The sequence below is a fragment of the Colius striatus genome, chromosome 8 (assembly GCF_028858725.1).
Source record: "Colius striatus isolate bColStr4 chromosome 8, bColStr4.1.hap1, whole genome shotgun sequence".
Taxonomy (NCBI): Eukaryota; Metazoa; Chordata; class Aves; order Coliiformes; family Coliidae; genus Colius; species Colius striatus.
The window spans coordinates 27697677-27724346 of NC_084766.1; the positions used below are offsets into that span (position 1 = coordinate 27697677).

Here is a 26670-nt window from a genome sequence, read left to right on the forward strand (position 1 = left end):
CACAGACACCAAGCAAAAGACAACCAATGCTGTGGAGCATTTACAACTTAGGTAGAAGATAAAGTACCTGTGACAGCACATTGCTCACTGCCCTAGTTCTTACAATCATGCTGGAGTTCATTACTTGCTTCCTAATATTTTCAAGACAGCATTTTTATGTTTCTCTCTCGGGACACTCATCAGTCCTTGGTAATATTTCTCATAAATACCCACAAACTCACTTCTTGGCTGTTCTGCAAAGCCCACCTGAGCTGTCTCCAATGGTATGACAAATACAAAACAGCTATTAGGGACTATCTCTGATCAGGAGCTGGACAAAGTGTTACAACACAAAGATGATGCAGGAGACTATTCGCAAACTGAGGAGCAGTCACAGTATTTGCTCACCTGCAATAGCAAGGAGCAACAGAGAGATAAACACTTCCAGGTGAGACATTCAAAACACCTCACTTAGATGTTTCAATTATCCTGTAGCAGATGGCATGAATCCCCCCACTTACAATAAATGAGTCTCTGTCCTAAAATCCTTATAATCCATATAAATAAGACAAATAAAATGTGGGAGGGAACAAACAGATGTCTGGAGAAGGGAGACAAAGATAAAATAAATGACTTGCCCAAGGTCACATAGGAAATTGAAGATAGGCTTACAAATTGAATCAAGATTCTCTTGAGATTCAGCCCTGTGTTTTAACCACAAGACCATTCTTGAAAGTTAATTGATTAACTCTCCTAGACAGATACCCATAACTTTCAAGATAGAATTATGCCTCAGTTAACCACTTCACAACACAAGATAAGCAGCAAATAAAACCAGCATCTTTGGATATAATACCTTGGCAGCTCTTTTATGAAGATTAAGAAGTACATTCAGCTTAGAAAACAAGTGGTATGAAGAAGAAAAAATAAAACCTTGGGATTAGAGGGAACTTCATTGCTTTCTTCCATCCTCATTACCCACAGCCATCTCACAAAAAATGCAAAGAAATTCCTTGAATTGCTTTGAAAAAAAAAAAAAACCACCTTGAGCATACTGTCAGTAGAGAGATGGTTCCGTCTGGCTTGCCTTGTGTTTCAACCATATTCCATCTTAACCTTGGCTGCCAACTTAGATGCTATGTACTGATTTTTGCACTAACACTCCCTTAGATTTGGTTTAAAGACCAGATGCACAGAGGACACAGTATTGCACTCACAAGCTGAGGACCACCCTGTCACTCTGGGTAATGGCAGATCCCATTCTGCCAACATGTTGGAACATACGTCAGTGCTGGGTCCCAAGCTATTGCTAGAGACAATTATGCTGAAAATCAGCAGTGTGAAAGCATTAGTATCTGCCATGAATTAAGGGTGGAAGCGAAGCTAAATGTTCAATGGACTATGAAGAATTCACTTAGCTATGCCATATGGAGAAGCAGGATCATGCCAGGAACAGTAATATGTAGAAAGAAAAGGAGCAACTGACATTAGGAGGTAAAATGTCTGGTGATGCAGGGGTAGACAGAATGTGGCTGAAGGGGTGAGTGGAGTTTGTGAACTGCTTAAATGCTACAGATATGTCACAATGACAAGAAACAGAATTGCTTCAGAGCAGAGGACAATTCATTTCCTCCACATTTTCCCCCAGTGGAAAGCCTTTATGGATCCCTGACATTTTCAGGAATGTACATTTACTGTGCTTTTGCTTCAAAAACTTTCCTACCACTCCCAACTTCTATGATCTTTTCTGTTTCACTTTCACCATATTCTGCCTTCATCTTCTCCCATTATTAAGTGTGTAGCTCAAATCAGATTTTTAAATAGCTTGTCTCTCTCTTGCAGGATTTGTTATTTTACTTTGTGGGTTTGGTGCCTTTTCTGTACCACTATCCTTCCTTCTCTTGCAGGCATACTGCTTGTTCCTGTAAAAACCTGACAAATCTAGTTCAGATTCCATCTATTTTCTTCCTTGCAAATCTGCAGTTGACTGCCTGAGATTCTGAACGCTCAGTTGATGATCTCTGCTCTGTTATCATTCCACTAACTTCTGACAACCTAAGCACGAAAGAGTGAGCAGACAATGAAAGAAGCTTCTTGTGTGTTCTACCTGATGTTAAGGGAAGACAACAAATAAACGTGGCTCAACATTACTGTGGACTTATCACAGGGAAAGGCTAAGTTCCTCTCCATTCTCTTTCTGGAAGGGCAAAGTCTGAGCTACACAGTTTCAGTCTATGAGGATTTGTCCCTCACCACCCTGAAATCATGAACCAGTTTCTACAATGCCCACAGATCAGAAATGCCTACCTCAACCCAAGTCACAGAGCATTTAAGAAATGGTTGCTTTCCAGTGCAAATAGGATGACAGGTTTATGAAGCAGTAATTAAATAGTAGTTTGTGCATAGTGGGGCTACAAGGAAGTACAAGCAGTTCACAGAGAACCAAGAGCTTCTCTGGGTCAGTTCTCACTGTGCCCCTGTAAGTGCCCACACTTCAGCCCCTGCTCAGGACCCCTTGCCTGGCTTGGTCATGTTTACCCCCCTCAGGGGAATTCCACCTTGTCCAGGCATATCTAGTCTAATTTCAAATGAAATTAATTGTGTTCTCAAGTGTCCATAAGTACATGTAGTATGGATAGAGAGCCTTAAAGCAGCCATAAACCCCCCTCTCCATAAGAACCAACCAGTCTTTGTTTATATGCAGTCATATAACCGTTATATCACAGATAACTAAAGTGGCAGCGTCCACTTGTACATAAAATACACAGTTCCTGCAAACAATCGTTCCATAAGGATCCCACAGAGCAGTTCCTCTGGCTCACTTATAACCACAATGACAAGTCAGATTTCTCTTGATCAGAGTACAACAGTATCAAGACAGATCTCTTTTCAGAACTCAAACTTTAAATTGATGGAAAAAAGAACAAAGTTCACTTTGACTATTTTAGTTGCATAGTTTTTATTTCTTCCTCTTTCCAGACCCCTAAAGTATTATACTATCACATCATGTAATAAAAATCTCGTGTTTCTGATAAAATTGGTCATAACTTGAAAAAGTCAAAGTGTGGGTTTTTACTAAATATGTTCACTTGAGTTAAAACTAGATTAAAATCCACTGAAACACAAAGGCTTCTACACATAGCTGTTTCTTGACCACAAATTTTCTGAATGCCATCTTTTTGGTTTTCATCTCATAGAAAGATTTCTTTTGTAAATGCCCCCACAATTTTTAAAAACTTGGAAGAAAAAAACAAACCCAAACAAATTTAGTCAGGCTCTGAAATAACTCTTCTGTTTGACTCCCAGTCCTCTCTATTTATTGTTCTACCAACCGCACAGACAATGAAAGGTTTGCATTTTGACTCAATCAGAAAATCAATTATTTGAACAGCTTCAAATATCAGGTTTTTTATTCTTTGCTTTCACAATAATGCACAGGGTTCAGTTAAGAGATTTTTTTGTAGCATTCAGCTATACTTACCACAATGCACCAGGTGTAACACTGACTCAGATTCTAACAAACTCACCACCTCAACATGAGAAATATATTCTTTTTTTTTTCCTTTTCTGATGGAAAACAACATGCAGGTAGAGGAGGAAGGTAGCAGGAGGAAGTGCAGCCTGAATACTGCCACTGATTCTGTCTGGAATCATGTTAGAATTTGTGTAATATAAGAGTTATTGAGAATCCCAAAGGCTGAGGTCCTGAGTATTTTCCCACTACTATGTATCGATTATATTGGCTGAAAAATATGTCAAGATCAGCCTAAGCTTTTTAATTTAACAAAGATCTCCAATTCTGTTTGCATTACTTATATTTCACTTTCACTCTTGGAAAACGTTAACATATAATGATGATTAAAGACTTATCTAGATGTGGATCTATATCAATAAGTACAGAGACAGATACAATATAGGCCCAATGCATAGCTATACATATATTTGGATGAATGTGTCAGTTCTCACTTCTGAGCTTAAAGAGAAAATGATAAATATTAATACTGACAAGAGTGGCCTGAATTAAATCAGAGCTCGCCTTTCCTTTGAGCCTGTCTCAAGTTACTATGTCCCTGACAGTTCTGAGCTATAACAGCTCACTCCTCCCATCTAGTGTCCAGAGACTCAACTGCGCAGAAACAGCATTCAGCTTCACCTGCTGTTTAAATGCAGACCATTCGTTAAATTCGTTAAATGCAGATATAAACTGGCCTACGATGCTTCCTTTTGTTCCAGAAATTAAATTAAATGAAATTAAGCTAAATTAAAATGCAAACACTTGCAATAGTACTTGCTAGCCCGAGCCTGATGTGGTGTACTTCTAATATACAGCATTCCCACTATGAGATACACCTCACAGACAGAGGAGTAGCCCTCTCCTGCTTGAGTTAACTGGTAGAAAAAGTTCTTTCTGGGATGCTACCACCCCCAAAGTTCCCCCCCGGGTACTTACTAGGAGACAGTGAACGGGGTTTCCTCTCAGATCAGTGTCCGGAGCCTGCAGCAAACTCCAGTCTCTCCCTTTATTGTAGGTGATGAAAGTTTTCACTTGGTTGTCAATCTTCTTGTTAGCCAAGAACATTCCCTTTATCCCTGCTACCTAGGAAAAATTGACATAGCTGAAAAATAGATCAAGCTGACACAGATTCTATGAATGTCAAATCCAACATGACTTGTCAAATCCAACAGGGATCTGGTGGCTGTGTCAATGTGGTAGATGTCAAAGCACAAACTGCTAAAGAGCATCAAAGGCAGGCAAACTGAGGTGCTGGGGGCAAAATAAGACCATCACAGGTGGAAAGGTTACAAATGAATAAAGAAAGCTTATATTTCAGAATCATCATGGCAACTTGGTAAGATATCAATAGCATTATCTGTAAAGATGAAAGATGAAATACATACAAGGCAATTATTTGTCTCTTACACTGCATTAGCAGGAAACAGAAGCAATTTAAGCCTAGCAGAGAAAATGGCAGCACATGTGCAAACTTGCAGTTCAGTGCCTATATTCTCTCACAACCTGCTTACAGACATCTCATCTAAGGTTCAGAATGTGTCTCATAATTATCAGGGTTTCAATAAGATAACTTGTGGCACAGAGGTATTTTTCTTACAGTGTTATGTTTTGTGGAAACCAAAGCACTAGTGACTCAAGCACAACCACCCAGGATGCTAGTTATAGAGCTGCCAATGAGATCCTCATCTCTTTATTTTTCCTGGTGTTCTACTCAACAGTTTTACTCCATAGACCTGCAGGAAGATTTTGTAAATATGTGATGCTAACAGACTCATATTGGATCGAAGCCCAAAAGTGTCTTAATGGGGAGAAAAAAAGTCAGCCTCAAACCACAACTCACAATGCAGAATGTTCCCATCTTCTCAGCACACTGAAAATCAATAGCCCAATAGCTGCTGCAGCTTGCGAATGAATTTGTTGGACTGTCATTCTGCAATCTGAGTACTGCAATAAAAAAAGGGAGTAAAATTGGGAGTGTGTTTGGGTAGAGTTAACTTTTTTCCAGAGTAGCTAGTATGAGGCTATGTTTTGGATTTGTGCTGAAAATAGTGCTGATAGTGCAGAGCTGTTTTAGTTGTTGCTGAGAAGTGCTTACAGAGCCAAGGCCTTTTCTGTCTCTCACCCCACCCCACCAGCCAGTAGGCCAGGGGTGCATGAGAAGCTGGGAGGGACACAGTCAGGACAGCTGACCCCAACTGACCCAAGCGATATCCCATGCCATATGGCATCATGCTCAGCAGATAAAGCTGAGGGGAGAAGAAGGAAGGGAGGGATGTTTGGAATGATGGTATTTGTCTTCCCAAGTCACCATTATATGTAATGGAGCTCAACTGTCCCAGAGATGGCTGAACACCTATCTGCCATTGGGAATTTGGGAATGAATTCCTTGTGTTGCTCTGCATGCCTGTGGCTTTTGCTTTAACTATTAAACTGTCTTTGTCTCAAGCCATGAGTTTTCTCACTTTTACTCTTCCTATTCTGTTTCTCATCCCACCATGAGGGGAGTGAATGAGCTGCTATGTGGTGCTTAGTAACTGACCAGGGTTAAACCACAACAGGGATAAGGAGGGGGAAAAGGAGAACATTTTTCATTTCCAGCAGGCCTGTTCAGTCATCTGCCCCATTTCTTCTTATGATGTAAAACTAGTTCACAAAGTCATATATCAAGACTTTTTATGGGTAGAGATTATTATTTAAATGGTATCACATGTCAAATGGTTACACAGCAGATTCCAATTCTGTTCCAGCTCAACTAATTTAATTATGATTCTGGATTTGGATGCTACATCTCCCCAGTGAGCAGGACCTTATTGCACTTTGAGTCATATGCTGTGGCACTACTAGTGTACAGTGCATTGGTACAGTACATTGGGTACTTAGTCATTACGAATAGCACTTTCCTGCTTGAGCAATGGCACTGGATTTCATTTGAAGTTAAGTAAAGACTTAGACATGACATGCTATAATGGGCAGTAGCCTTTAAATCAAGCAGATATGTAATTTACTGTTGATATAAGCATAAAAAGATAATATTTTCAATTTCTTAGCTGGTTTGTTTTGTCCCATCCAACTAGCAATTCCAGATTTCTTTGCTACAGTAGAAAGGCACCCTGGAAAAACAAGGGTACTCTGTCTCTCAGTGATACTGCATGAATAGATCAGGCTGGAAAAATAACATAGTTCTGCCTTTACTACCAGAGGCCAGAACTTATAGCTCCATTTGTACTTTTCTTTGTTGTTGCCCTGAAATGGCTGTATTATATAGTCCCTGTGAAATGCTGGCCATAAATGATTAGAGAGCATTTTATATATCAGGTGATAAATGTGTTCTGAAATCCTGTGATTTTTTCTTTTTATGATTCTAGTCATGGTCTGGGACTCAGAAGCCTTTCCTCAGAAAGTAAAGTGTAAGTTATACTGTGAGTCTTGGATGGCTTCATCTCAAAAGAAGATTGCACATGCTATACATGTTTATGTGCTCTCAGTAGGATGAGATACACCTATTGCATATACACAATCATGACACACACAATGACCAGTTCCTCCCTGCTGTTCACACAATCATGAAAGACTCATGCAACTAAGTATGCAAACACCAGTGGTCAGAGAAAAAAAAATCATTCCATTAGCTTCCACACACTCGCTGTAGACAATCCTCACTGACCCAAATCAATTCTGTGCAGATGCAAATGCTGTCTACAGTCTTAGAATGATTCATATAAGACACTCAAACACATAACTCAAGAGATTCTACACTCCTTATCACCAACTTCACATGTAAAACATACACTTCCTATCCAAGATGCAGACTGCTAAAATAAATGTCCCAGAGTGATGAGCATATATATAATGACTATAGACACATCACCTCACAGTCTATTATCACTTCATGCATGGGCTCCCACAGGCAGGATTAGCTTGCTGCACACTGCAAAGTCATGGAGAGCCATACTACATAACTGCAGAGGTGCACAAACCAAAAAGGGCACCTGGACCCAATGGGCAGTGATTCTTGCTCTTCCCTTGCTCTCAGAGATGGTCTCTAGGACAGCCCGTTTGTGACTGTGGACGTTTGAACACTGAGTCCAGTGGGCTACTGCTGAAGTGGCAGTAGAAAGCAGTAGAGAAAAGAGCTATTCTCATGCCCTGTTCTGTCCAACATGCAGAAGAGGGAATAGTGTCTCTCTAGGGACGGTCTCCTCCTCCCCTGCAAGGTCCAGCAGCAGAGAAGCCTGCAGTGAAAAGCTCCTGATGACTTAGAGGAGAGGGGGAAGGGGAAGGGGATATGATGAGGCACCATGAAAGAACACCTCTACTTTTTCTTCATGCCCAATGCCATACTCTTTGGAGCAGCATTGACCAGATTTATCCTTGATGTAGAATCCATTTAGAAATCTACACATACAAACACACTCACTATAATGAGATCTGAAGAACTTATTTCTAATGACAAACATGTAAACAGACACAAGAACATTAAATAGGTCTTTGTCTGGCATCTTCTCAACTAATCTTGCTTTTCTAAATATCTTGCTGTCACCACTGAAGGACTCATTTTGCAATCTCTATGCTTCTCTTTATCTATGCATTTTTTTTCTTCTCCTGTCTTCAGCTCCATTTACCCCTAGAGTATCCATCATTTGCAACAATCCTACTGGGAGAACCACACTGGATGGCTTTCTGTTCCCTTCTAGCTAGAATATCAAACTGAAAGGAAGGTTTGTGCCAGGTTCAATGTCAGCCAATATTCTTTCTATCTAGATAATCAGCAGATATGACGCTACAAGTCTGATTCCATCAATTTCAATCCAGGTTACTGTGTGGTGTCAGCCTAATAAAACAAAACAAAAGCTTTTCTTTTCCCCTGGGATGTAGGACACGTTTACATAATGCAGTGAAACTGCATCTCAAGTTGACAGTAATAAGAGGCAACAGTTTTTCCATGAGCTGCCAGCTCTGCAGAGAGATTAATAGCAAAAATCTCCAAATGACTGAAATGCCAGTGCCCATCCTCCTACAGTTCATCTGAATCTATGTACAATACTTGGGCTCTCTGGACAGTAAAAGGTGGTTTCCAAGTAAAGAGCAGCTGAAGGCAAATTACATAGCACAGCTAATATTCAGACAGTGATGAAGAAATATGGGAGGCATCTTTGGTTTTTAAGAATTCAGATCTAGTTCACAGCTTTTATTCTAAAAAGAAAATCTCCTAGAGAAGATCTGACCCTCAAAACAACAGCTGAGGACTGAATTTCTCCGTATCTTAGTGCTGGCTTCAGAAGTAAAACAGGCAGCAGCGCAAGAGAAGTACAAAGGCACATTAAAAGTCCTATTCTTAGGATTAGTTTTCATAGAAGACAATGTAAGTTGTACTTTTTACAGGTGAGCTTAGACAAAATGTTAAAAAAGAAAAAAGGCTCAGACGTAAAATGGATATCAAAACGAGGTAGGACACTGTCCATGCTTACGGCATACCTCAGGGCAGCATATCTAAAATCACTACACTTCCAGAATAGTCCCATCTGAGGAAGGTGGCAAAGATAGCTGAAAACTGCTGTCTCTGCTTCTAAAACAGGAGAGTAAAGCTGTCAGAAATGCAACAAAAATGATGCTCTTCAGAGTGTTGGGAGCTTTCAGAGCCATAGGCTGAAGGATAATCAGCAGGATTTTGGCCGAGAAACTTAAAGAGTTCCGTTTAGGGACAGAATTCCAAACTATTCCACCATATCTTCCTTCTGATGTATATTTTCCTATGCCAGAAAGAGCCATAAGCTCTTCCTCATCTGAGAACCTATAGAAGAGTACAGCAGTGAATCTGTTTCATTGTCTGTGTAAAATCTGGCCTTGAAACTCAGATGGTTCCACTGAACTCCTTAAGTAAAAAGAGAGTAAAACTATACGTTTAGTCATTTTTTGGCTCTGCTGTTCACATGTATATTACAAGGCTGCTGTGCAAGAAGGAAATGATACTGTCATCATGTGAGTTTCTGAGATAGAAGTGAGATGTTTGGAGTCATGACATACCTCATAGAGGTCAATCATCACATTCCCCTCCAGCCCTTGACTACTCTTGACATTTTCCAAGGCCAGGGTGAAGTACACCCCTCGGGTGTCGGAGATATACAGATTGTACGTGTCATTCTGGTTCCACTCTTGAACAGCTGCAAACACCTGATTCTCATCTGTGCTGATAACATGCATGTCCTGGGGAAAGAAAAGAGAAGGAGGTTACTAGAGGGAGCTGTGCTCTGTCATTTCCAAGGGTACCAAATTAATTGTGGAAGAGCAAGGGAAATATTTAGGCTGGAGCTTAAACTGGAAACTGTAGACAACACTCCTATGAGTGGATAATTCCATCCAGGAGTAATTTACATTATCTCTCTTCTGCCAATTTTCAAAGTGGTAATTAACTGATGAGGTGTTAATCAAACATTTACATTGTCAGTACAGTGTTATATAGCAGCATTCTTCCTCTCCCATTAACAACACTTTCATTTAAATGAGTACTTTTTTGGAAGGGGGGAGAAGGGCTGTTTATTTGGCACATGAGTGATTCTACTTGTGACTGTGGAATCACTGATATTAAAAATGTGTGTGTTTTGTTTTTTTTTTTTAAAGAAGTAAAAAGCAGCATCTGAAGCATCCATTTCTTGCCAATCATTCAGAAACCCAGTATGCCTGGGAACAGATACAAGGAAGATCTAATGGGTAAGTATCTGCAGTCAGTGTTGCTTTTATTTATTATTTCTAACATGTTGGCTAGAACAACAGTAACCACTGTGGTGAACATGACTCCAAGAAATACAAGAGAAAGACAACCTTAATGCTCACTAGATGTAAAGTGCAGAATTGTAGTTAGATCACTAGTGTTTTGAGTCAGGTTTTGTTTTGCCCTGTTCTGTGTGTTACAGTAAGAAGGAAGCAATGAAAAGATTGCATGATCTAAGAAAAAATCCTGAAGTTATTACACTTGATTCCCTCTCATAATGCCTGGAGGAATTATTACCCAGTGGAAAAGGCCACTAAGAGAGAGAAGTTGAAGTTATAATGAAATTCCCAGGCTCTATCTGCGCAGCACAGACACCCTCAGTTCTTTGGTACCATAAAAAATTTGTGAAGGTAGGAAAAGAAATGCAGATTTCCTAGCACCAGGTGATTCCCAGAAGATTCAGCTGTTCTATCTGCTTTGGGCAGATATCCCGAAGTTATTCTGCTTCCATGAATCTCAGCCAGGGCTTTCTATATGCAAAACTGGAAACTTTATCAGAAAATATATTCTTTGGAAGTTGATGCTGCTATTTCCTTCTGTTGATAACAGTCTTTGAAAATTCACCTTCTCATAGTTTTGTAAAGGGAATTTATACTTCCAGATGGAGCCTTGTAATGTAAAGATGAATAATAATATAATTAAGAAAATTGATCTATATTTTTGAATGTGGATTCAACACAAAGTTAAGATTCAGAACAGTTGCTTGTTCATCCAGATCCAGATCTGAGTATGGAGTAGATAAATATTCACTTGATTTACTTGCTTCTTGGTGCCGGAGAAAAATGTGTCCCAGAAGATGGGCTCGTTTTGTAGAGGAACAGATTGGCTTAAATCCTGAGGGAACAGGTAAGGCAATCTAAGTCTCACTGCCTTCCACTAATTGTGCTTGTGAAGAGATACCCTCTCTTAGCTCCAGCTGTGCTACCAGAAGTTACTGTTGCAGCTGTTTGGCAGAGGCTCCTTATTTCAGACTGTCACCCTAGTGAATCTTCCAGTAGATCTACATGAGTAGATGTTCCCAATGTGCTTCAGGCAACATCGACTAGCATAGCTCTAACCTCAAGTTCAAACTTTTCCATATGTGCAGGTACACATGGGCAGACCTCTCCATTTAATCATAGATAGAGACTATAAGTAAAACTTATTTCATCTGGTGTATGTACAGTTCCATTAACTTATCATTTTAATCAATAGTTTTGATCAACACTAGGAAAAACTGAAGGCAATTTAATGAATGCATAAAGAGTAAATAATTTATTAACTAGAAACTCCCTGAGTTTTGATCAGATCACTCTAAAAGATGCAAGTCTAAAGAAGATCTCAGTAAGGCTGAAGGAACTTAAGCCTGGAAAAGCAGTCATTGAGACAGAATTGACGTAATTTACATAGTTCAGAAAGTAAAATGGTAGTGTTCCAACTGTTTGGTGACCAATTAACTTTTTCTCTTAATTAACTTTTCCTCTTAATATGGCCTTGTCCAATAGATGCAGTAACGATGAAAAGCTTTGACAAAAAGGGATCAGGACATAGGCATAACACTCTAAGCATCAAACAGGTCTTTGACCAACATCAGGATTTTTTTTGTTTCCATACTGTGAAAATTAAAATTAATCAGCATATAATATTCATCTCTATTTTATTTTTTCAGGGTGGAGGTTGATTTTCAGGGGTGAGGAATAATACACAAAGATAGCCTTCATCTTGATATGGACCAAGAGCTTCACTGCATCTTCCACTACTACAACAGATGTTCATTTTACCTCCCTAGAAAAAGGGAAGGGGATGAGAAAGTGAAGGACGGCACCTTTCTCAGTCACCATCATCTTCAGGGGCTCCCCGTGCTTTTGCCTACTGAGAGTCAGAGCTTTCCTCTCTCTGTTCCAGCACATAGTAGAAGTACATTAATACGTAGTTCTGCTATCTGTCTCTTTTGTCTTTCCAAAGACAAAAGTAAGAGCATGATGCTGTGCACAGGTATGATCAGGTGTGTACTCAAACAACTAAAGGCTGGGGCTTTCTAAATTTCTACACTTGCTTCAATCGCCTTTTTTGCACTTGGTCAGGGAACTTTTATTCCTTGCAAGTTAAAAATGCCTGTTTTATCTTGTCAATTACTGAGACCATCAACTCTTTTTAAGGTCTGTATTTAAGAATTTTTTTTGTGGTTAGGCTTCCTCCATCAGGAAGTGCATCCTAATGTTGAAATGAGATGATGAATTTAAAACAGAGGTACCACATGAAGGCATCTTATCACTATTCACCACAGCACCAGTCAAGGGACAGGTCTTTTAAAACGAGAAATTGCTCAGCTTGCTTCAGTATTCACAGATGTTCGCCCAGCACATCAGTCTAAAATGGGGTGAACGTATCCTGTGTGCACACTGAAGGTGAGTATCATGAATGACATTACAGAGTCTGTGACAGAGCCCACATTGTGGTGCTGTGGTGCAGCATAGGCAGGACCAACTGACAGAAATTAACAGCTCTTGATAAAGTCCATTTACAGGGTTAACACAACCTGTATGAACATATGCAGGCATCATCTTGTACAGGAGAGAGTTTCAAGCTCATTTAGGCTTTTAATCAAACTGGCTATCAATGCCAACAAGAATATTTTAGTTTTGATTTGCTGCAGGCCATTCCTGCCTGAGCAGCAGTTATCACCTGCCAAAGCTGCCTGCCATCACATCTCTTCAGTTTAGGAAGAGTGACACGTAGAGACAAAAAGCTTGGTATTTCCATCTTCAGTTCCAGAAGTCACTTAGTACTGTTTACCATATTTGGCCCCTCTTTCTTAGCTGAAGGAGATAAAAGAGAATTTAGGCATAAAAGAAAGTTTCAGTTCCTTGAATAGTATAATGCTTTGTGAATTTTTAATAAAAGCAGCTATCCTGCTTTGATAGCAGCCTCCTAGACAGCCACAGCTCCACTGTAGCTCCTTCCAAGCTGAATGCAGCTCTTTGGTCTTTGAAGACATTCTGAGATTGTGACAAAGCATCTTATCTCCTTAAAAATCTGCCTTTTTCTTTGGGTCAAATAACATAAATGCATTGCTCCAATTCCTCTTCTCTGAGAAGACATTTAATTGTAGTGCATTTTCTCTGACTCTCCAGGGATCTCTTTGAGAAGGTGGACAGCTGGATAAACAAGCGTGGGCTAAAGGAGACAACTGGTTCAAAGCAAGCAGTCTCTCTACAGATGGTCTGAATCCGTTGTAAATGACAATTTGGATTTGAGTGTTACAATAACCATGCTAAAAATGTAACTCCTTTGCTAAGTGCTACTTCAAATAGCACTTGTTTGAATGTGATCTGAATTGAGAGTCATTCCTTTGTGCCTGGACAGGAAGTTTCAAACAAACCTATCTTTGGACATGACTGAAGATTCTGTGGTAGACCACAGGTCTCCTGTGTCAGACTCAAGAAGATATCATGGCTTCTGTTAGGGTCCTCAACGTAAGCTGGGTTTTCAAGGGATGTAAATAGAAGTAAAGGGTACAATAGTAGAGTAGGTAAGGTATGACATTGAAGGCCTTGTTGTGAGCTGCAGTGTGGTTATATGAAGATCTTCCAGTAAATCCACTATAAATAGATCAGTTGGGTTGAGGAATCAAAGACAGACAGTTGTGTTATTACCTAAATTATCCCTTTGAATATTTCATAGAATCATAGAATGGCAGGGGTTGAAAGAGACCTTCAGAGATCATCTAGTCCAACCCCCCTGCAGAAGCAGGTTCACCTGGATCAGGTCACATAAGAACATGTCCAGGCAGGTCTTGAAGACCTCCAAGGAAGGAGACTCCACAACCCCCCTGGGCAGCCTGTGCCAGGGCTCCCTCACTGAAACAGTGAAATAGTTTTTTCTTATATTTAAGTGGAACTTTTTGTGTTCCAGCTTCATCCCATCACCCCTTGTCCTGTTGCTAGCTACTACAGAAAAAAGGGATGCGCCAAACTCCTGACACTCACCATTTAGATATCTGTAAATGTTAATAAGATCTCCCCTCAGTCTTCTCTTTTCTAGACTAAACAGCCCCAGTTTCCGCAGTCTTTCCTCGTATGAAAGATGTTCCAGTTCCCTGATCATCTTGGTGGCCCTGCGCTGGATGAAGTCTGGTGTACTTTCAACCTCCAGGAGCAGGTTGACCTTACATTTTGGTTGTTTCATTTTGTCAATCCTTGCTGAATTTCCAGCAGTGTATTTGACTCCATATGTTAGACCTCACATAGACTCCACAAGATCATTTGTTACCTTTGAGTTTAAATTTCACCGAAGCCAAATGATATCAAGAACAAAAAGGTCTCAAAAAAAAATACTCTTTGTTAAGAAGTCATTAAGAATCCAGCTGCAAAAATGATTTCTTCAAAATGGAGACAGCATTTTATACAGGCCTTTAAAAAAAATTCAGCTCCAGAAAGCAGCAATAGCCTTTCAAGCTCCAATGCTAATTCACCATTGTTCTTAATTAGGGAAGATACGGAGCAGACACACAAAGACATCTCTTTGCTTGGTTCCCATTAAAATCTGCTAATGAGGCACAGTACAAAAAGCAATGTACATGGGATGGGGATAGGAGAAGGGCATTTTAAGACCAAAAAAAAAAAAGGGGGAGAAAAAAAAAAGTCCCCTCCAAAACTTAATTAACTAGCCATAAAGAAATGGTAATTGACATGGGCTGTGGTATCTCTCTACATTTTATGCTAATGTCCTTGACTAGACAAAGTGCTGACTTTGTTTTCAGTTCTTTCTTGCTTGCAAATGTTCTGTTAAAGAAGAACTACATTTTCACTCACTTCTTATCTTGCAGTAACTTGTGTTGGATACAAGAATTTACAATCAAAATATCTGTTGTGTCATAGGGGCATTCTGTGATTCCAGCAACAGCAACCTACCTTGGGCAAGGAGTACTTCGGCAGCTTCATCTGTGCAAATGCATTCCTCCTATAAGAAACATAATAATGTGGTCTTCCTCCTGATGTTAACTATGAGAGAAGAAGAAAAGTTATCATTGAGAATTTTTAAATATCTTTTCCTTGTCAGGGAAAATATCAAACAAAAGTTGTTAAAGGAAATACCACAATGTTGGTTAAATGGCTGAAAAGTGCAGCACTATTACAGTTGATGAATCAACGTTGATCCAACTAACAGTGGCTGAAAAGAGAGAGGAATTCCATTTTCTGCAAAGAGAGACAAAGGACAGAATTTCAGGTGAAAGTCTGGGGGAATTGAAGTCCTGGATTCACTCAGATCATTACGTCACCTGCTGATACCACAGCTTTCTTCTGCCTTCTCACAAAAGAGTCCTTGCTGCCTGCAGAACCGCCATGGTTATTGGTTAGATCAGCCCAGTGGCAGACACGGAGCTTGACTTCTATTTCTGCTTCCATCTTTGGTTCCTGTGTAGCCCTGTACATATGTATCCAGTATGAGATCAGCTAAGCATTCACAGCTCTTGAAGGCAGGAAAAGCTCAGCTGATTTGATATTTCTGTAAATCTGGCCATTCATTTAAGTGCCTAAATACCAATAGCAACACCTTGAAAAGGCTGGGCTACAGCAATGTGATGTTTCATTTCCTATTAAATGTGGAGGAAAATAGTAAGAAAAAGAAAGCTGTCAGTGTTATCTGGCTTCCAGTGCTGCTGAAGCATAATCAATGTTTGTAAATTATTTTGAAATCCTTGGATGAAAGATACTGACGAACAAATATTCCAAGGATTCTCCACACAGAACTTTGCTTTAATTGCCTGATATTTGGGCTTATCAAGACTTCTCTTTAAAAGGGTTTCAAAAGGCAAGATACACAGAGGGTAGGTTCATACTAGATTAAGTAAAATAAAAGCTATTTCTTGTTGTAAAGCTCTTCAACTTTTTCCTTAAGTGAATTGGACAAAAGTTAGGGGAAGGATGGAAGTAATGTTTATGACTATGAGTTTGCAAATAAAACACAGTGTAGTGGGAGAAATAACCCCATATTCCCTTATCTTCATGCTTTTGAGACTATTAATTCTCATTGCAAGTGTCTGAGGTGCAGAAAAGCTACATGGAGATCAAGGAAGGTAGGAAAGGCTAGAGAAGGGTGCTCAGGGTATTCATCTGCTCTTCCAAGCTTTTACTGGCTGGTATACCACTATTTGTCATCTGAGGAACAGTGCCTGGGATAAGCTGTTACTCAGCGGTTCCTTGCCAGAAGGATACACATGTAAGTAACTACTTGAATCCCATTTTAAATTGACTGCCGACAATGAACTCACCAACTACTTTGAACAAAGCAGAGATTGTTTCCAAGGATTACAATATTATTACTTCATACCATGTGTCAATTATTAGTGACTGGCAGGTACCATCTCTTTGGTCTGTTAGATTTATTTATGTTTAAGAAGTTTGAGAGTTAAAACAGGAGCTTTCCAAGTGCAAATATTACGATACCTTCTCAAACCGCATTACAAATGTTACCATATAACGTGCAAAGTCCCAGCGGGCATTAAGGGGAACACGGTAAGAGGCTGCTTCTCCTCACATGCTTCTCACACCATGCAACTAGCATGGAGGTAAAACTGAAATCTGACAGCACTGGGAAACTAGACAATAGTTTACAGACAGAAAGATAAATCCATCAGAATATCAAGGCTATCCAGAAAGGCAGATAATCTCTCCCCAGCATTGACCTCAGATGAGGAAAAGGGGTTGGCTTCTCTACATTGTATAATAACATCCAGTCAGAATACAGAAGACTAACAATCCTGAAGAGCACAAAACCAAGGCATCAGCAATGAAGTAATGAACCAATTCACATACAAAGAAAAAAATTTCCAGGCTCCTGTGTCAGTTGAGCCACAAACACACAGTCAATCTGAAAGGAGGGAGCATGTCTGAAGAGTGATATGTGCCCTCATTTTCCTTACTACATAAACATTTCATTTATGCCCTAGACACAGTAGACACAAAAGCTATTCTAGATCTTTTTTTTTATATTCCCAGATTTATTCATGGGTGATTTAGAATGATGTTTATGACTGAGTTCATTAACTGAAGATAATTAGCAATCAAATCACCCAATTTAAAATATCAGTCATCTCTCTTCCCTCTATCCCCAAGCATAGCAGAACATAAACTGTCTGGAAGGCCAGTTTAGTCCTAATGATTTCCAGTTCACCTTTATATTCCCTGCAATTCTGTTGTTATTTTTGTCCTCTTTATCTGTCATTAAATGGACACTGGTGACAGTCTAATAAAACCCATAGTAGTTTGGATCTATTCACCAGCTCTCACCTGAAGCATAGCTTGGCTCAGTACATCTCATCTTCAGCCTTTTCACTATAATCACAATCGAGGCATAACAATAAAGCTTGATTACTCCTTCTTTGGTTCTTCCCCTGACTCCCTCCCTCCATTCTATTTCCCTCTCATGCTCCAAAAAGTTTTGGTCTACTCCTTTGTAATAGCAGATGAATGACACACAGCTTAAAGCTGCAGGGTTTAAAGCAGAAACCCTAGAAGGTTGATGAGATTGCAGGGAGGGGCACAGAGCACTCCAGAATATATGGTGGATGCTTCAGGCAGGAACAACATGATCCTTAGTGACAAGATACTAGAGGTAAAAGCAACACTATCAGCATTGCGATGAACTGCTATAATCCACTCAGTAATGTTATTATTTGGATCCAGTGTTGTTTGAAGTTGGGAGCTAACACACACGCACAAACATGCAAAGGAATGGAAAAGAAAATAATAAGATGCAGAAGAATAGAATATAAAACAATAGAATAAGTAAGTGAATAAAGTGTTCTGCACCTGAACAAAGACATAATCATCCTGGACGATCAGGGAGTTATGGTCAATATAGCCTGGAAAGGGTTTGCTGCGAGTGGCTTCACTGCAGTTCTGCATCTTACAGGTAATGTATTGGGCATCTGAAAGGAAAAAACACAAAACCAAGACACTTGAGATCCTGAGCACAGATTCTTCCTACTGTCACAAACCTATTTGCTGAGGCAGCATTTCTGCTTCCCAGTCTCAGGTGACAAGAAGTGCCACGATCCATTCAAGGCCACACTTCTTTCCCTTACATCTCCCGTAAATCTACCTGGATTACTTTCTTCCTTTAACTACCTTCTTTCTTCTCCTGCCTCATTCTCCCATTATTCCACTCTCCATCAGAGCTACACGTTGCTCCTTTATACCAGGAGAGAGCGGAGCCCAGCTGATTTAATTACTCCCTGAGACTCTTGTAGTCCCATGCAGGAAGAAGACCAGAGGCAACATTTGAAGATGGCACAAATGTAATGCTTGCGGCTCAGGTCTCTCAGAAACCCAGTCACAGGCATATCATTTGGCACTGTTACCTGCCCTGCTGACATTATTTGGATACTACCCAGGCTTAAGCTGAAAGCAAAGAGCCAAATGATGGAACAATAGAGCTGTGAAGGTCTCTTTGCAACAAACAGCTCAAGTCCTACAACTCCTGAACTATGGGTCTGTAGAACTGTCAATGCTGAAGAATAGATACTCTCTTTGCTAATGAGGTTTCCTCATCATTGCCACGGTGTGAGAATTGCTGTAGAGCATGACAGCTTCTCCATGATCACATGCTGAGTTTATTTAGAACATGACCAAAGTCCAAGGCATACACAAGCATGCAGACACCTGCCCCATAGTGTCACCACTGAGAACCCCTTTCACAATGAACCTCTGTATTTCCTGCAGCACTTACCCTCTTCAAAGTAATTCATATTACCTTGGAAAGTTATTCAGACCACCTTCCCTTCAGTGCTTTTACCTACTTCTCTGTTGACAGTGTAGGTAGATGCACTCTGGCAGATGTGGGCAATCATTCCCCACTCTCTTGAAACTAGAGAGCTTTGAAGTTTTGATCAGCTGTGTGTTTCAAAGCAAATGGCCTAAATGAAGCCCTGAGCCATCACATTCACTGTCACTGTATGGGATGTCCTCCTCTCCTACTCTGAAGCACTGCAAGGTACTCATAATCCATCACCTGAAGAAAAACAATGTTAAGTTCTTCATGGTGGTAATCTATCCTAGACTACAGAACTAGATTCTCAGTATTCAATCTCATCTCTTTCAGATCAATTGAGAAGTCACACTTTGTTTAATGACAAAGCTGATTTGCAGGAAGAAGGATTTTGGCATTAGCGCTTCTATGACAGAAACACCACATGGCATTTACTGTTAGAACTATTTCTAATCTTTTTCCTTGTTGGAGAAGAGCAGCCACCCTTGTTTCGTGTAATCACCATCTTCTGATCAGAGAAGCAGAATTTTAGACTGAAATAGAAATGGCTGGAATTTTACCATCTCATATTTAATCTTCTTTTTAATTAAAATCTATCATTTGACATTTCTTTCCTTGCTTCTCAGGGCTGTTGACTTCTGCTTGAAACAGACATGCAGGGTAACGAGCCTTCAGGAAAGTTTGATGAGGGAAGATTTTACTCTGGCATTTGCAGAGTTCTTGGAATATATAAAGTGCTAAGTGTTAGAAGTAACTGAAGTTTATAACACTTTATGCTTTCAGAGATCACTACAAAACATTAATTAATACAGCCCAAATAGCATGATCAAAATGCATTTCCCTTCAGAGAGACATGATTTTTTCCACATTAGCCACGAGAGGGCAGGGAACGACATAACTCCCAGCCTGCTTATTCCAGTGAGCTTAGGAAAGTTCCCTATCAGAGATGTTAAGCCCTGTGTCCCTTTGCTCCTAGGGGGGTCCAGGGCCTCTTCCACCATCCTACAGCACTATGATGAGCACCATGTCCTCTCCTTGCCATAAAAGAGAACAGGAATGCATCTCTTCACCTGAAACACAATCAGTTCCCATTGCTCCTGTTTAATTCAATTCATTGTATGATGGACAGCTCCTCATACCTGCCCCCACATTCATAGATTCACAGATGGTTTGGGCTGGAAGGGACCTTCAAAGGCCATCTAGTCCAACCCCTTTTGATAGGCAGGGACATCTTCAACAAGATCAAGTTGCTCAGAGCCCCATCCAACCTGACGTTGAATGTTTCCAGGCATAAGGCATCTATAACCTCTCTGGGCAACCTGTTCCAGTGTTTCATTCTAATCATCGTAATACCTATAGGATAGTTTTCACTTCATGAAAGTTCTGCATATACCTCTGTGTCAGCAATGTGGCTGGAGACCCTGTAGGATTGGCATAAATAAAGACGACTCTCAGCACACGGAGTGGGAAGGTTCAGACCTCTCTTGGTTAACCTCCTGGCTTCCAAATTTGAATTGGTTAAAACAAAGAGTGTTTATTGTTTTGTTTGCTTATAACTTCCTGTTTCTCTGTGGAGTGCAACCCTTTGTGTATATTAAGAAGGTGTAACATGCTTTTAAGCACAAAAAGTCTCAAAGTAGGGATTTATGTAACCAGATTGAAAAAAATATAATAGGAGATAAATTAAAATAGAATACACTAGGCATGAGTACTTTGTAGTTAGAACTAATATTAAAATGGTATTGATTGAAATAAACATGGACTCAGGACAGACGTGCCATTATCTTAAAGGATACAATAGGTTTCTATGCCTGAGGGAGAGAGATCATTCTCAACAACTTGATGAAGTGGGTCCAGTACTGAAATTAGATCCTCATCAACACCTTGATCCCAAGATTCTGGATTAGTATTTTGTACTACTAAAGATAATAACTGTTTAAATAGTCATTGCATTAAGATGAATTTAAGGCTTTTATTTTTATCTTAAATTGCTTGGTACTAAAAGTAATTTGGAGATGGCACATTGCATGCTCCTTACTCATATCAAAAGAGGAATTAGTAAACATGAAACTCCCTAAATCAGCAACAAATGCATTCAATGGTAGACAGTCAGACTCTCCAGACACTCACTGTCCTGGCTGGGAACAGATACACTGTTTGGGCAGCTGAGAGGAAGGGCATCTCTCGGAAGAAAAGTATAAAGCACATAGATCACCTTGGCATGCAATGGACTAGGAGAAGACTGCCTAAAAACCCAGCCTTAACGTCACATTGGATAGTTTAAAAACAACTTTGTTTTAAATGTTAGAAACATTCTTGAAGGCCATCCAGTGCATCACATCAATTCTCACAAATACAGAGCCCTCTGGTCTGGCTGTAAAACCACCTCATCAGATAAAGTTCCACTCAGTGTCATTTTACTACCACTGAAAACTGGGAATCTCCATTTCCATTCACACTTAACCACTGATTCAACTAGAAGAAATCAAATGGTCTGAGCTTTCCAGTGGTCAATCTTGACTTCTAAGGACCTTCCTTTTGGGGCCTCCTGCCTTCAATCGTCTGAATGTGTGTTTTCATATGCTGAGATGCTTCTAGGTGTATATTACAAAATATATAAATATAGGGATGCTTAGACATTCCAATGAAGTCTTTGCTGTAGCATTCCCTCCACTCCCAGCAACCTCCTCCAGTTTTTGCTTCTGCCCAGTAGGAGCACAGAATTGTATTTCTACCCCAAAAGAATGTTGTGAATTCACTGCATCTCCAGAGAAAGTCTCTAGAGAGAGATGTCCTGGCACACTCTGCCTGTTGATGGCCATTCATCCCTGCTGGATCCTGCTCATAAATTCATCTCCTTGCACACCTGGAGTAACCCAGACCTGGAGATATTCATTTTCATAGCATACATAACCCACAATTCACATCCCCACATTATTAAGCTAATGTAGAGTCTGATATACTTACCCATCTCCTCAGGAATAACTCTATGACTTGAATAAAGGTGAGACAACACTAATTTTAAAAAATCCAACAAAATTTCATAGACCTTCTCCTGCATCTTCTGGGATCCAGGTGAAGGGTAATAGCCCAGAACAGCATATTTCTCTTATTGCTGTCATTGGGTGTAATGGGAAACAGATTTAAAACCTAGCAAGTTTGAACATCTTGCATGTTAAAGTGTTGATCAATTTGTATAATAAACATTTTCTTCTTAAAATGCTATGTTTGCACACAAACACATATATTTTGTACATATATGTAACTCACACATCTTTTGTTCAATGTAGGAAATGTCTATTTTATGAAATACATTCCAATTGTTTTGATTTCTTGTTGTTCTATTAACTATTTGCTTTTTACAAAGGAGGATCATTAACAAACGTGGCTTTCTTCCAGTAATATTTTCAGTAACCAAAACTCATAAAGTATATTCTAGAAAGAGAGATGGAGAGGCCAGATCAGCAGCTACGTGACTTCTGGTTTGTGATCAGAGGTACTATGAAATTAACTTTCACAATGACTCTAGCCTGAATCTCTCCCTTACATGCTGACTTTAAACTTCTTTACATTGATTTCATACTTGAGTGATAATATGAAGTTATAGCTTCAGACACCCAGTTATATCAAGATTATTTACCAGGTTGATAACTGAACTGCTAATCAATTGATTGTCATAACATCCACGCCTGTCCTCTTAATTTAGCAATACAAAGTGGCAGAACTTAGTTTAAGTCAAAGCAAAAAATGCTTAAAACTTAGTCTGATCATCCTGTATATACCAGGGATAAAAGTATGTGCATAGACACATGAAGTGCCTGGCCAGACATGATTCAGTTAAATGCCTCGGGGAATATGCAGTAAATTCTTAAGCTGGAATGAATGGACTGTAAGTCTGAACATTTACTCCTGGCTTGTCCTAGTGTAACCAAGAGCAAAACTGGGTGATGATTCTTTAAAAAAAAAAACATGAAAATCGTGACTAGCTTTTATCAAGTATTGATTTTAGTGTAACTAGCTACCCTTGAGAATAAACCACTAAAATGAGGCTGAGTATAACATTTTCTCCTTCAGGGTAGCATGATTTGTAGGGAATGGGGGTGGGAACCTGAAGCTGGATGAGAAATAGCAAGGAATAGGCCTGAATACAATATTAAGAGTATCTCATGGAACGTCTGACACATTCACACTTCTGTAGTCCCAGAACTTGCATAACATCATTGGTCTCTTTGTTGTCATGTCTCATTGTAGTAAGAACTTCAGCTCTCTGGGACAAGGACATTTCACATTTTATTTGTGACTACAGTACCACTGAGGTTGTATAAATAATGCTCTGACTGGGAGGCAAAGAATTCCATGTTCCCAAAGATATAAAACTTCCACTTCTAGGCTGGATGCCCTTTGAGGTACTGAATCCTAGATCTGTCACTACCCCTTTGATTAGCTCTGCTTTTTTGACACTGTTCTAGAGCTTAATATCTAGGGCCTCTTGGCATTGAAGGCTTAACTTTGGAGTACAGAGCCAGTGTGGACAGGAAGCAAGGTTAGACTGAAAAGCCCCTAATTCTGACCTGAAGAAGAGTTAATTCTTCTAGGTCTGAAAAAGAATCTGGGGAGATTAGATGGTATTGATGCAATCTGAAACAAGAATTTGCTTCCAAATAAACCTCATTTTGAAACAAATCTAACTAGACATTAACCTTTCAAGGAAGCAACAAAATAAAGCATGTTCACCTTGTCTGTTGTAGGCTTGTTATTAAGATTGCAAAACTCTGAGATTATCATTCTTGACTCCCTCTTGTAAGGAAACCACAAACTCATCAAGAGAAGAGCTCAGCAATCAAAGGTGAAGTTGCACTGCAGCATAAGCCGGGCTGTGTCAGGGCTACTGCAGTTCCCTTGTGTCCCGCTTCACACCCTACTCAATAGTTGTGTTTCCCGTTTGTCCTAGCCATTAGTGTTGTGTATCCTTGCAGTGGGCTGGTTCAGCAGGCAGATTGAGTTGAATGAGTTCCATTCATACTGCAAGAGGGATAAGAAAATCTGCAGCTGGAGGCAAAGGAGACAGGAGGATCTTAATAACAGTGAGCTGTGTCACACTATATTACTGTGGCATTAGATTTTCTGAGGCAGTATAGAAAAAAGCTGTTTGTCTCTGCTGGTCCACAGGGTCCAGAGCTCTGTATGTGAGGTGACTGATGTGAAGCAACGTGACTACGCTTCTCTCCATCATCTCCCATCAGATGAACAGGCGATGAAGCCAAAGTAAATTCAGCATTCAAGTTTCTTTATTCTTCTCTCATACTTGTTTTTTCTTGTTAGTTGATGTCAGTGCTGTGAGGGAGCTTAAGAAGAAAAACGTCAATATGAATAGGATGCACTGAGCTGGAGTCTCCTTAATTAGCTTTCTGCCAACTCCCTGAAAAACTGTGGAGAGAAGAGCCATGTCTAGCAACTAGGTTCACAGAGGTCAGTGTAGTCAGCGTTTTCCAGAGCCTCTTAGGCAATGGACAGCTAAATGTGGAAGCTGTCACTGTTCTTATGGTTGGACTTTGCTCTGGCTCTTCTCAGAGCCTTAGTGCAAGAAGGTTGAAATCACAGAGTTTTCTGGAGTTCTGCCATTTACCCGCTATCTATATTGTCCCAATGACTTTATTATGCAGGAGAACATGGACAAGGAAGATCTGAGTATAACAAAAGGGCAAAAGCTGTGCCATATCAGCACCTGAATCAAAGCTTATCAGCTGAGAAAAATGTGCAATTAGTTCAGATACATGCCTACAGAAAACTACAAATTTGTCATCAGGATTGTAAAGCTGGAAAGCCAGATGGTTCACATTTTTCTGTGTAAGTACTCTGGAACTAGGGGGAAATCCACATGCTCATAACTGCTGACCCACATCACTAAATAGTTTTGAGAATATGTATATAATGAGATAGCAAACTTAAAAGAGAATTTGTCAGCACACAAAGTATATTTTCTTTTAGAAAGTTTTTTAAAATTAATTTTAATGGATAAGAAAAGCTGCCTGATGTTTTAGAGTTAAACAAGCTATCTCATCCATGGCCTATGCAAATGTTGAACATTCACTGGAGTTTAAATCTCTGGTGAATTTTCTGCTGTAGCTATTCTGCAGTCTAATATTCCTTTCAGAAGAGAATGGCAAATGACCCATAAACGTAAGAAGAAACTGAAGCTGAAAGGATGCTGTGGGCAATATTGTTCACTTTAGTGACTCTTTGTCTAAATCTGAGTCATTGACAATGTTTCCTGGATGCAACCTCTATTGAAGTGTGATAAAGAAACGAGGATATGTGTAGGCGTCAACATTAGCTTATTAAGAAAAGTGGTTAATTGTTGTCACATAGTAATGAGACTTTACTGGTTTCCATGACATTTGGTCTAGGCTGGAGAGATTGTATTTTTCGGAATCTCTCTGAAGTTACAGAGATGTCCAGAGGACCAAGAGTAGTACATACTATTCATTACATCATGGCTATGCAGAATAAGCCAGTCAGCTTGGGGTTCCACAGGGGTCAGTTCTGGGGCCAGTCTTATTCAACATCTTCATCAACAACCTGGATGAGGGGACAGAATGACACTCAGTAAGTTCGCTCGTGACACCAAACTGGGAGAACTGGCTGACTCTCCAGAGTCTGTGCTGCCATTCAGCAGGATCTCGACCAGCTTGAGAGTTGGGCAGAGAGGAGCCTCATGAGGTTCAATAAGGACAAATGCAGAGTCCTGCATCTGGGAAGGAACAACCCCATGCACCAGTACAGGCTGGGGGTCAAACTGCTGAAGAGCAGCTCTGCAGAGAGACCTGGGAGTCCTGATTGATAATAAACTGAACATGAGCCAGCAATGTGCCCTCGTGGCCAAGGTGGCCAATGGCATCCTGGGATGCATCAAGAAGAGTGTGGCCAGCTGGTCAAGGGAGGTTCTTCTCCCCCTCTACTCTGCCCTGATGAGGCCTCATCTGGAGTCCTGTGTCCAGCTCTGGGCTCCCCAGCTCAAGAGGGACGGGGATATGCTGGAAAGAGTCCAGCACAGGGCCACCAAGATGATCAGGGGACTGGACCATCTTTCTTATGAAGAAAGACTGCAGGAACTGGGGCTGTTCAGCCCAGTGAAGACTGATGGGGGACCTCATTAATACTTACAAATATTCAAAAGGTGTATGTCAGGAGGATGGGGCAACATTTTTGCTATAGTGTCAAGTGATAGGACAAGGGGTAATGGACAAAAGCTGGAACACAAAAAGTTCTACTTAAGGAAAAACTTATCTACTGTAAGGATGAGGGAACTCTGGCACAGGCTGCCGAGGGAGAGTGTGGAGTCTCCTTCTCTGGACATTTTCAAAACCCATCTGGACATGTTCCCAGGTAACCTGATCTAGATGTATGTGCTTCTCCAGGGAGGATGGACTAGATGATCTTTAGAGATCCCTTCCAATCACTACCATTTTGTGATTCTATGATAGTAAAAAAACCTTCCTCTATATCTAGCTTAAATCTACTCTCTTTTAGTCTATAACCATTACCCTTTAACCTATTACAATAGACCCTGCTAAAAAGTGTGTCCCTATCGTCCTAATAAGACTCCTTTAAGTACTGAAAGGCCACAGTAAGTTCTCTCTGGAGCTTTCTCTTCTCC

At 40.1% G+C, this 26670-nt stretch overlaps 1 protein-coding gene across 2 annotated transcripts in view; it reads right to left on the reverse strand.

Annotated features, from left to right (window-relative positions):
* Positions 1-26670, reverse strand: part of LOC104550109 (VPS10 domain-containing receptor SorCS1) — a 297789-nt gene that overhangs the window by 59417 nt on the left and 211702 nt on the right. For both annotated transcript variants that reach the window (XM_062000965.1, XM_062000964.1), the window contains 4 exons: positions 18056-18174; positions 15155-15244; positions 9518-9697; positions 4430-4576 (listed from right to left, as the gene is read on the reverse strand). In XM_062000965.1, the coding sequence (XP_061856949.1) occupies positions 4430-4576; positions 9518-9697; positions 15155-15244; positions 18056-18174 (536 nt within the window). The remainder of the gene's footprint in view (positions 1-4429; positions 4577-9517; positions 9698-15154; positions 15245-18055; positions 18175-26670) is intronic.